We start from the raw sequence: 12,591 nt of genomic DNA, 5'->3' as shown, positions 1-12,591 counted from the left end.
TCCGTCAACCCGACCTGGTACGGATCCCACACTGATGAGCAATACTCAAGTATAGGTCGAACGAGTGTTTTGTAAGCCACCTCCTTTGTTGATGGACTACATTTTCTAAGCACTCTCCCAATGAATCTCAACCTGGTACCCGCCTTACCAACAATTAATTTTATATGATCATTCCACTTCAAATCGTTCCGCATGCATACTCCCAGATCAATGTGCACACATTGGATGAGACTCCATGTGCAAAGTTCTTGATTGTCCATGTAAATAACAAATTAAAGTGGCAGCAGCACATGGATAAGTTACCTTAGAAGATCAGTTCTGCTTGATTTGTACTGAGAAATCTTCACATAGGATAAACTTCTGGGGCAATGGAGCTATGGTTAAAAAAGTATTTAGTGTACAGAAATATGTGGTTAGAATATTGTATAAAGTTGTTAACGGAACATCTTGTAGAAACTTCATCAGTGATCTAGTGATTCTGGTAGTAGCAGATGATGACAATAGTGAATTTATGGTGAACTATGCAGTTCACAACCACAATAGAAGAAGTATAAATAATTTTGCTGCCTATCAAGCCATGAGAATGATGTTTTCTGTTCTGCTGCAACATGAAAGTAAAATAATACCTCATAGACCACTCCCTGTACAAGTTATCAGGATACTTTGACTCAGGGATGTAAATTCCGCAAAACTCTTAATGTTTATATTAGGCACGCTGCTACTCAGTAAATGTGAAAAAGAAATTAGTATAGTTGTAAGTGACGACAAGAATGCCATCATGTTTACACATCATGTATTGTTGGTGAACTTTTCACTCTACTGCCTTCAGATGCAAATCTTGAGGTGTATGATTTTTTGTAACTTAGTTACACTGAAGTAAGTATAGACTCTTTCAGTCCCATACTGCTACCAACTGAATCCATACACTGCATTGGAGGCACTGAGCACTTACTGATCGTGCAGTCTTACTTGGCCCTTGAGCGGAGGAAGCAGAATATTGTTATCAGATTGTAGCATATTGCCTGCTGAGACATGCCCTGTCTCCTTCTCTCAGAACACCCAGCTTATAGTTTATAAAAGAAAGAAACATGTAATGGATTATTGCATTGCAGATGTGACACAAAAGTTGACAATGAGTCGCTAGAAGGACCAGGTACATCCTCTTTGCTCATTTCTGTAAATAATATTTACAATCACTACTCACAGTGCCGTACGTGAATCGATGCTATATTCACAATGGTTACTTACTATTATAATGCACAGTTCTGTTACATAGCTAAGGTTGGCAACAAGCAAAAACTCCAGAACAGCTTGAAGTCAGCTGACTTCCAACGATCACAGAGGGGCCAAGTAAAAGTGTGCAATGTACAATGTTGACATTATTACATATCTATTATTGGTCTGAACTACTCAGTATATGTAATATGCCATACACAAAACAAAGCAGAACAGTTGTGCCAATACAATTCTAACAGTACAGGTGTTACTGCCACACTTTCATTCTTATGTCAGTTTGTTAGTTCTGTCTACTGTAAGTCATTTCTGCAATTAATCATAATGATGTGGAACAAATCATTTTAATTTCACAGGACCCATTCATACTTAAATGTGGCTATATGTTGATCATCTGCAAATTCTCTCTCTCTCTCTCTCTCTCTCTCTCTCTCTTTCTCTCTCTCTCTTCTTCCCCTGTATGTCTGCTTTTGTGAGTTCATAATGCATATCCATCACCTTTCACACATTACAAAATTATTAAGTCTTCTACCAAAAAGAAGGATTTGTCAAGGAGAAACGTTTTCAGTTTGTTTTCAGATTTAACTTCTGTATTTGTCAGACTTTTTATACATTGGGTAAGTGATCAAAGATTTTGGTGGCACATTTATTCCAGTGGTTTTCAAATTATGCAACCAACAAATTGAGTACTGACTGTAACTGTTCATTAAATACTCTCTATTTGTCCCTTGCATCCCCAGTTTAATATGTCACAGTAATGAGTATGTCAATAACATGAAAAAAAATGTGGGCAGAATACACACAATTGTTCTAAACTTGTTATAGGAGTGGCACATGCAATTGTATCGTGTCTGCAACAGTATTGAGCATGGTTAAGCCTGTCTCCTATTCCTTAGCATTTTATTCATAATGTTTCACATATGGTGTAACACACACACCTCATATTGATTCTCTTAATTTGTAATTGCCATCTGTTGTAGACCACAGATTTAGCTAAAAAGTTCCCAAACTGTTCAGTATCCAGATTTCAGACAAGTGAGTGTCTAGTGTTGTAACTGAAAACGAGAGGTATCCCAAGGAGGTTGAAGATTATTCTGTGCAGGATTTCAGGAATAACTTCAGTATATCAACTGCCATGTTATTGCTAACAATAATTTTCTGTCATCAATTACACACATTGCTGGAAAGTCTCCATTTTGCGTCCTATCATAGTTGACACTTCCAGGCTGAGAATAATGAACACTGGCGTGTACAAAGCCTCTGGTTTACTGTATCGCTGGATACAGACAACAGTTCCTTCAGTCTTAATAGTGCATATTGTTGAGTACTTTGCTAACATTGGATCCAGTATTTCATCTCAGTGTAAAATTATTTCTGTGAATATATCTCAGTGAGCTTTTGAATTGTGTTTCTCATGAATAATCGTTATTAATAATGTATTTCTAAGCCTAGAGGCTCAGATTCAAGTGTTATGGGTTATAGCCTGCTTGCTTTTTGATAATGGCTTGAAGGTGAATGTTGGTTAAAAAAAATTTTAAAATGTGTCGACAACCACTATCTAGTGTGATAAATTTCAGGTAACCCTTCTCTCTCTCTCTCTCTCTCTCTCTCTCTCTCTCTCTCTCTCTCTCTCTCTATCTCTATCTCTATCTATCTATCTATCTGTCTGTCTGTTTGTCTGTCTATCTCTGTGACACCCACCTCCTTTTCCACCACTGATATGACTGACATGCACCAGTTCAGGGCACAAGTCTGTTACAAAATAATGCTATCTCTTTTATCATTCGGTTAAAAGTAAGTAACTGTCACGGTAGCTGGGCTTCAACACAGTAGCTGTCACATCTGCTGCAGCAGAAAAATGGTAACCTTACCTTTTATTTATGAAAGTTAGTACCATTAGGTATTCAGTGCAATGAAAGAGACATATTGAAGGAAAATATGTGGTGATCAATGAGGAAAAAGATCCATTCAGCACATATGTTGGTTTGTTATTGTAAATTACAGAGATTATTTTTACTTGATGGGGGCTAAATGCTGGTAACTTTTTTCCATTTGTGTACATAATTTCCATGTGATGCCTTTGATCAGCTCCTAATGTAATACTTTTGCTGCATTTACTCTTGTGCTATATGAACACATTTGTAAAGAACATTTGCATATAATTGTAATACATCTTTATTCTTTAGACTGTACTACCAAAGTTTTGGGAAGAATTGCATTTGGAGGATCATGCTTTGTGGTCTGCATATTACCACAGTATCGAGTGTGAAACAAACTTACCTTCTAAAGTAGTGAAGAAAATTTCACCTTTCCAGCGAGTCCTTGTTATGCAAGCTCTGCGCCCAGACAGATTACTTTCAGCAATGTCTCTATTTACATTACAAGTCTTAGGTGAGTACTACGTATCAAGAATATTTAGGAGCAGGAAAAATGCTGTTTTATTTTGTGTCCAAATTTGTCATTATTTTTTGCCACACTCAGTTTTATTTTTTTGCCAGATTTGTTGCTATTTTTGCAAATTAGTTAATACCTTTGCCCAATTTGTTGTTATTTATTTGCCAAATTCTGTGTGCTTTTTTTCCAAATTTGGTGTATTTTTACCAAGTTTGAGGCCTTTTTTGCCACAGTTCCTATCATTTTCTGCCAAATTTGGTACTGTTTTTGCCAAATATAGTGTAATTTTTTGCCAAATTCAGTGATTAAATTGCCAAATTTGAATTTCTCAATATCTGGTATTATTTTTTGCCAAATTTGGCATTATTTTTTACCAAATATTGTGTTTATTTCTGTCAAATTGTGTGTTTTTTTACCAAATTTGATGTATTTTTTGTCAAATTTGATGTCATTTTGCCACATAAGTTGTTAGTTTTCTGCCAAAGTTGGTGTTCTATTTACTAAATACAGGATAATATTTTTTTTGCCAAACTCGGTGACTTTTATTTGCCAATTTCCATGTTTTTCTTAAAATATTCTGTGTTATTTTTTGTGAAATTCAGTGCTACTTTTTGCCAAGTTTGGTGTAATTTTTTTGGCTAACTCAGTGTTACTCTTTTGGTTAATTTCTCTCTTACTTTTTTGCCAACTTGGTGCTTTTTTCTAAATTTACTGGTATTTTTTGTCCAATTCAACATTATTATCTACCAAATTCAGTGTTGTTTAGTTTTGCAAATTCAGTGTTGTCAATTTTGCCAAACACAGTTTTTTTGTCAAGTTTGATGTTGTTTGTGCCAAATTCAGTGGTTTGTTTTGCATAATACCATGTTATTTTTGCTTGTTGTGGTGCTATTTTATTTTCATTATCACATCAAAATCTGTTATGTGGGAAATCAGCAGCCAGTATAAGATTATACACAAATGTCAGCCTTGAGGAGATCAGAAGTGAATGTACAGTTTTACTTTTCAGTTACTGTTGGTTACAAATATGAGAAATTTTCTGTCCCCAAATTTATAACATTTTTATATGACAAAATTAAAAATTTCACGATATCTCAACAAAATTGCCAAATTCCTGTTATTTTGCCAAAAACTGCTAATTTTGCATCATTTTTTGTGTAATCTACTCTGTGAAATTTTCCTGCCCGTAAGGCTATTACGTTGTTGCATTACATGTATTGCTAAATATTTTTCTCTTTAGCTCAAAAGAAGAATTGTGAACAGTCATTTGTTCATCTCATGATGTGTATTTACTAACCGTTATGATTTTATTATGTAATTTAATTGTTAGTAACATTAGCTAATGAGACACAGTTGATTCCTTATAATGAAATGATTTTTACTGTGAATGAGCAGCTATGCTTTCTGAGAAAAGCTTATGATCAGAGTTACAAACTTTTATATAATGGACTAAATGATTCCCTTGGATTTGTGTGTTGGACCAGTGTACAAGACATACTATTTGAGCTACCCCAAAAGCAATTCCCAACTATATTGTTTATACAAAATATGTATGTATGCATGCTATTTTTTGGGTATTCATGTCAGTAATGCTGGATAAAAGTCGCCCAAATTGTCTAAATCAGTCTGTATTTGTAGCCACATATAACCCCAAGAATTTAATAGAGCCCATTTGTGCTGAGTCTTCAGTTTGTGACCTATTTTAATTTCATGATATTCTGACTATTTTGTCTTGAACTGTACCATATGGATTTGCAAGATTTCAGGATCAAGCTATTTCCTAGGAATCTATGTTTCTGTGCTATTAACTGCTTCACAATTTTCAATCAATATAGATGTATTACCTGAAAACAAAACTGACAGATGGGAAATATATTTACTTAGAACAAAAATCAGATACACACTAAAATGAAATGTTGAGAATCACCTGGCACTATTGTTGTCCATTTAGAACAATTATATTCATTGCACTTGTATATATAATTACTCTTTGTCTTCTGTATATAGCTGTGATGTATGCCACAGTAAAAAACTGTCCTAAACCCATGGCTTTATGCTTCTTCCTTGCTGGAAACAAAATTGATATTTTTAAACAATCTTATATTTTGAAATAAATTTTTATGCCCTGATAGTAGCCACTTTCTGTATACTTTCCACAGCACAGTAATGAGAGAGGTAGAGCAACAGGATCTTTTTTAATACTTCTTATTAATAAAGAGAAAGTTAATTGCTTGAAAAGATAATCTGCTACATTTACTTGTTATTCCAGATCAATTGTAGAGAGTATTACGCTATTTGACCTAGATTTACAGTGTTGTCCTGTTCCTACATAATTATGTGGAAACCAAAACTCCCCATGATCACAGATATTTGTTTTATTCTATGGCCTGTTTCAGTCACTATGGCTCTAAAAAATAATTTGCCTATTTATGAGTAAGACTGTTATGATAAGTTAACAAAATTAATAGTAGTAGCATTGATTCAAATATCTGAGAAGCATCTAATAAACAACATACCTTTCTCCTTGAAGTTAATAAAAGAGGTACATAAAATTTATAGCCATGATTGGCAGTTGCATGTAGTATAAAAATGTGATAAAATTGTAATAAACAGTCATGACCCACAGTGTAGGCCCATCGTGAGCACACTATGCTTACAGCAGTAATAGAAAGTGTGGAGCGGCCTCAGCTGCTAGATGATGCTGACCATTAGCACTGTTTACAAAGGTTTCTTACAAAGCCAGAGTCATAATGTTTAACATTCTACAAGACTCAAAATAGGATGAGTTAAAAATGTAACTAAAAAAAGAGTTAGAGCTTAAACATCCACTCACAGTAAAATGTTAGATAAATTGTAATTGCTTGCTCCCAAATAGACCTCTGCAATGTATGATATGTAGGACATAATGAAGTTGATTGAAAGCAGCATCTTCAAACACAAAAAAGCCCCAGGCACAATGGGCTCACAAAAATAGAGCCAAGAAAGCATGGTTGACACAGGGCCAGGGCCAAAAAACAAATGGATGGAGTTAGAATATCAGGACATTCAAGAACCACAACAGCCTGTCATACAAGAAATATAGGTATTCAGTGTAAATTCCTTTTGTGCATTCAGCAGTTTTGTGGGGTCATGTTTCTTATTCCTGTAGAACTCCATTTCTTCCAAAAGGTTCAATAGATGACCCTTCAGCACAAGTTCTTTTTTTTGTTGTAGTATACATGTGTACAGTCGTACGTTGTTCAAATGCATTTATGTTCTCCAGACATGTATGTTCCCTAAATCTAATAGTAAATTTTCTGTCTGTCTGTCTGTTAGATATAAAATTTCTTACTGTCATCAGAATGAGTTTGACGATGCCCAAATTGAGGAATTTATTATGTTTGCTACCTATCTTGTGTCTAAGCCACAGTGTCAGAGTATTATTTATTTCAAAGCTGCATATGATGGTTGTGTTCTTCAGTTGCTTCACTAGCTGATGAGAAACTTGCCCATAATATGTCACATGGACAAAATTTTGTTACTTTTCATTGCTTTCTGTTTGATCGTGTATTTGTGTTCTTCTTTATCTTATTATGTGGTCTCATGTCAGAGCTCACTATGTATCCATTCCCATGGCTGTTTGTTTTGATATATTTAGTTACTTTGGCATGAATAATGTTATTGGCACATGTAGGTTTTGTATAAATGCTGAACATAATGTCTATTTTCATGATCATCAGGTCTAAATAGTTAATAGAGTTATTTTTATCTGTTTCAATGTTAAAGTTGTTAATTTATCATAGTGCTCTTCTCATAAATATGAGCACACTGTTTTAAATCAACCTGATGATAGTTGTAATGATCAAAACTGGTCATTGAATAAAACAAATATTTGCAGTCACAGAAAATGAGAAGGACAAGGTAGAGGCAAGGGATAGGGAAGAGAAAGGGGTTTGGGTGGCAAAGGTGTGGAGAGGGAAGGACAGGAGGGGAAAGGAATAGAAATATGATGAATTCACAACATTGGTACAGACAGGAGAAATGATAAGTTGTTCATAATAAAAAGGGAGACAGTAGACAAGACAGAATATGCTAGTATAATCTATTCTTTATTACAGTTACATATGTTTCTCTCCCAGATCTATTGCTGTTCAGCTGTTTCTTTCCTTACTTACATGAATCACCTCTTGCTCACTAATTTAGTGGGCATGTACATAGTTTTTACACTGCTCTAAGTACTGGCTTCATTAACTGCTCATCCAATATTTTTCTTTCCAGATAGCTAATAGCCATCAGTTTCCTAGTATTTCCTTTAAATATTTCACAACACTATTGCTCCACCCAGCTTCCATATGTCATTTTAGAATATTTTGCCTGATTTTCCTGCACAAAAGCAGTCGACAAATGTCATATTTCTTGCACATGACTGACTCATAGACCCTATGTGATCTTTTCTTTCCCATTACTGTCATTGGGATTAATTATCATTTTTAATATCTTCAGAGTACCATGTCCCTGAAGTAGTTTTTCACACTCTTGCTTTTAGTTATCTCATATAGATGTTTGTTTCCCATCTTTGTCTCCAGTATTTACCTTTCTATTTTATTTTCAGTTCTTTCTCTGTTGATTATCCCATTGCTACTCACCATATAGTGGAGATGCTGAGTTGCAGATAGGCACAACAAAAAGACTGCCAGAAAGTGATCTTTCAACCGACAAGGCCTTCGTCCGAAATAGACAAAACACACACACACACACACACACACACACACACACACACACACACAATGCAAACCAACTCACACACATGTGACCACAGTCTCTGGCCAGGCAGCGAGCAGTGGCGCATGATCGGAGAAGCAACTGGATGGCAGAGGAAAGGAGGAGGCTGGAGTGGGGAAAGGGAGAGATACCAGGGTAGTGGTGGGGTATGATAAAGTACAGCTTGTGGGAGCATACAGGGATGAGGTGGAGAGACAGTAGCGCAGTTAGATGCAGTTGGGAGGTTAGGCAGAGGGCGGAGTGGGGGGCAGGGGTTAGCAGAAAAGGGGAGAATTAAAAACACTGTGGGTGCATTAGTGGAATAGAGGACTGTGCAGTGATGGAAAGGGAGCAGGGAAAAGGCTACATGGGTACGGACAATGAATAATGAAGGTTGAGAACAGGAAGATTATGGGAATGTAGATTGTATTGTTGGGCAGCATGCTCAGCAATAGTATGGCCCAGCTGTTTCTTGACCACAGTTTGTTAGTGATCTTTCATGCAAACAGACAGCTTGTTGTTTGTCATGCCCATGTCGAATGCAGCACAGTGGTGGCAGCTTAGCTTGTAGATCACATCACTGGTAGCCCTGACTTTGATGGGACAGGACTTGCATCTAGGTCTATTACAGAGACATGAGACATGAGCCATGAGGCAAGGCGTTGGGAGCAGGGGTTGTGTAGAGATGGATGAGGATATTGTTTAGTTTCAGTGTGTGGCGGAATACCACTGTGGGAGGGGTTGGGAAGATAGTGGATAGGATATTTCTCATTTGAGGGTGTAGGGGAATGCTCCTCTGTGGCCAGATGGTGTGACTCTGGGAGGTGGCAGGTGACTGGAGATCTGATTTTGTACAAGATTGGGAGGGTAATTACAGTCTGTGAAGGCGTGAGTGAGACCATTGGTATATTTTGAGAGGGACCACTTGCCACTACAGATGTAACAGCCAGGGGTGGTGAGGCAGGATTTGAGAGCCTTCTTAGTGTGGAATGGGTGACAGCTGTCGAAGTAGAAGAATTGCTGGTGGTTATTAGGTTTGATATCAATGGAAGTACTGTTGTAGCCCTCTCTGAGGTGGAGGTCAACATCAAGGAAGGTGGCTTGTTGGGTTGAGTAAGAGCGAGTGAAGTGAATGGGGGAGAAAGTGTTGAGGTTCTGGAGGAATGTGGATAAGGTGTCCTCACCCTCTATCCAGATTATGAAGATGTCATCAGTGAACGAGGTAAGGGATTTGAGATTATGAGTTTTAGGAAGGCTTCCTCTAGGTGTCCCATGAATAGGTTGGCATAAGATGGTGACATTTGGGTGCCTATAGCCATACCTCAGATTTGTTTGTAGTTAATGCCTTCAAAGTAGAAGTAATTGTGGGTGAGGATATAAATGTTCATGGTGACTAGGAAGGATGTTTTAGGTTTGGAATCCAATGGGCATTGGGAAAGGTAGTGTCAGTAACAGTAAGGCCACGGGCATTAGGGATGTTAGTGTAAAGGGAGATGGCATCAGTGGTAACGGGCAGGGCACCAGGTGGTGAAGGAATAGGAACGGTGAAGGAACAGGAACTGTGGAGAGTCGGTGGAGGAAATTGTTGGTATCTTTTACGTAGGAGAGTCGGTTGGCTACCCTCAGTGGCCAGAGACTGTGGTCGTGTGTGTGTGTGTGTGTGTGTGTGTGTGTGTGTGTGTGTGTGTGTGTGTGTGTTTTAGTTACCTGTTTCCGATGAAGGCTTTGTTGGCCAAAAGCCCACTTTCTGACAGTCTTTTTGTTGTGCCTGTCTGAAACTCAGCATCTCTTTCCCATGGTAAGTAACAAGTATTCTCTTCATAATATTGTTACATTGAATCCTGGATTTTCCATTGTTTGATTATCTCACTGCACATTCACCCAAGTTTGTTTATATTCTCCTTCCCGTCATATAATTATTTCCAGTTCCTAACTTAATATTTGATCTTTGCTTTATTTACTTTTTCATTTTAAGAAACTGTCCATAGTTTAAATTAGTTTCTTGCTTTTCCATGGATCACAGTGGCAACAACTTGCCATGGTGTGGAACACATCAGGAAGCTAACACATAAAATTGTTCTGCAAAAAAAATCTTAAGTGTAACCGAACCACATACATGCTATCTTCTCAGTAATTCACTGGTGTAGTAGAAGCAGTTGTCAAGTAGAAATGATTAAATGATTTCAGTTTATTTCCAAAGCTTTCATTCTTTACAAGCACCTATAATTCACAAGGGGGGGGGGGGGGGGTTAAATCTTTTTGTAACTGCATACTTTGCTCCTTTTTTGTGCAAAAGTAATGTTCAGTTATGGATCTTGGATATTATCATCATTCCTGGTGTTATATTTATGGATGCTACTATTATTTGTGAACTGTATTTGAATTGTCGCATCAAACTTCACAGGAGAACAAATGTGTTGTGAGTCAATTTTTATGGAAACAGCAGTTTGACAGGTACACTTTATTCCTTTCTTTGCTACTAGTTTTGGAGTTACAGTCCCATTCTGAAATTCTCATGGGTAAAAATGAGACACATCAAGTGTGCTTCAGCATAAAGATTGAAAGCATTATACTACCATTAAATGGATCCCTGTGAGGCATAAAATGAAGTTTGATTACAGATACCTGTGTAATCTGCTAAGCAATTAGCTGTATTTTATCATAGAAGTAAAACAGGTATGACACACTTGAAACAAAAATTACAATAAACAATACAATCTAAATAAAATATGTAATAAACATACTGTATGGTGTTCAGAGCAGAACGTCATTTCATGGCTATATATTTGATGTAAAAATCATAGAATGCATCTTACATCCAAGCTTAATATAAAATATGGAGGTGATAGTATGGAAAACTGAGTGCTTAGCACAGTAGGAGATGTAACGTTTGGTCATATAATGCACCATCAATGAGACTTTTATGTATGTGAAACATTGAAATATGTACTGAGATTTGACAGTACCATATGAGTCTTTGGATCATGCAGAATGAAGGAAGAGAACACTTCAGATTTGGGTTAATATAAATGGTATCCAGATGCATATGCTAAAACAGATATGGGTAGTGCATAAGGACTCTTAGTGAATAAGGTCACTTTGTGCAACAGTGTGAAATAGTTGTAACAAAAATATTAAACTGTGTCACAGACCAATTAATGTATGTTCTTAATCAGGTAGAGTAATGTACAGGTAAAATAAGTCATTATTGCTTTGATATGAATTTCGAGATGTTTTTAAGATAAAGAACAAGTTGTGGAATCAGTGTTAATAGTGTATAAATATTGGTAACCTTTTTCATTCAGTTTTGTATTATAATTCAATTACTATAAATCATTGTTTACCATACCACAAATTAACTGTGTAAACCATTAATTTTGGAAAAGCTTAACATGTATGTACCTTTGCAAGTCAGGACAAAATATTCTTTCAGAAATCACCAACTAAAAATCTGTAATTGAACTCATAATTAATGTTCCTGGATCATTCTGTAGAGAAATTCAGTGCAATGTCCACATATTACGAAAACTAGTGAATATTCATTCAAACTGGAGACGTAACCTGATTCAGAAAGACAGTTTGTATCATAAATAATGTTAGAAGAATGATTCATTAATTTTTTGTAACACGATTTAAAGATTTTGTGATGTACATAATTATTCCACATTTTAGCCTTCAAATGTTGTAAAAAGTCATTTTGAACGTTTGAATTGCAATTTGATGTTGAAGAAATGTTACCAGCTCAAAATTGTTTCATAAAATCACATAATTAATTAAATTACATAAAGATATTCGAGAATGTTCTGGACTGAATAATAAGAATTTAATTGTCAACTGTATGTATGTTTCAAAATTGCACTTGTAAAAGATCATTAATTTCGGAAATATGCATTACCATTGTACTTGTTTTAATTTCTACTAAAATTCTGTAATATCAGTTTTGCTGGAATTAACTTATTGCCATTGTAACACCAAACATGAAATAACATAATAATGTCAAAGAACATAATTGTTAAAAGGTGTATAAATACACCCTGTTCAAAGCCTTGGAGAGAACGCGATTGGAGTACTATCTTTCACAACTTCCTGGGAATGTGTGAGATAGACAGTAAAAGAACGGTTATATCTTTTTTAATTTTTTTTTTAAATTTATAGAAAATTTGAGTATGTTGGAAAATTAGCATAGTGTGCTGACCAATTGGAGGACTGTAAACAGCCTAGTAA

General features: G+C 36.0%; 1 protein-coding gene across 1 annotated transcript in view; it reads left to right on the top strand.

Annotated features, from left to right (window-relative positions):
• LOC126457597 (cytoplasmic dynein 2 heavy chain 1) overlaps positions 1–12,591 on the top strand; it is an 808,157-nt gene that overhangs the window by 703,691 nt on the left and 91,875 nt on the right. Inside the window, exon 62 of the mRNA XM_050094037.1 lies at positions 3,420–3,624. Within this exon, the coding sequence (XP_049949994.1) occupies positions 3,420–3,624 (205 nt within the window). The remainder of the gene's footprint in view (positions 1–3,419; positions 3,625–12,591) is intronic.

The sequence above is a fragment of the Schistocerca serialis genome, chromosome 2 (assembly GCF_023864345.2).
Source record: "Schistocerca serialis cubense isolate TAMUIC-IGC-003099 chromosome 2, iqSchSeri2.2, whole genome shotgun sequence".
Classification (NCBI taxonomy): Eukaryota; Metazoa; Arthropoda; class Insecta; order Orthoptera; family Acrididae; genus Schistocerca; species Schistocerca serialis.
This window is presented reverse-complemented; position numbering and strand designations above follow the sequence as displayed.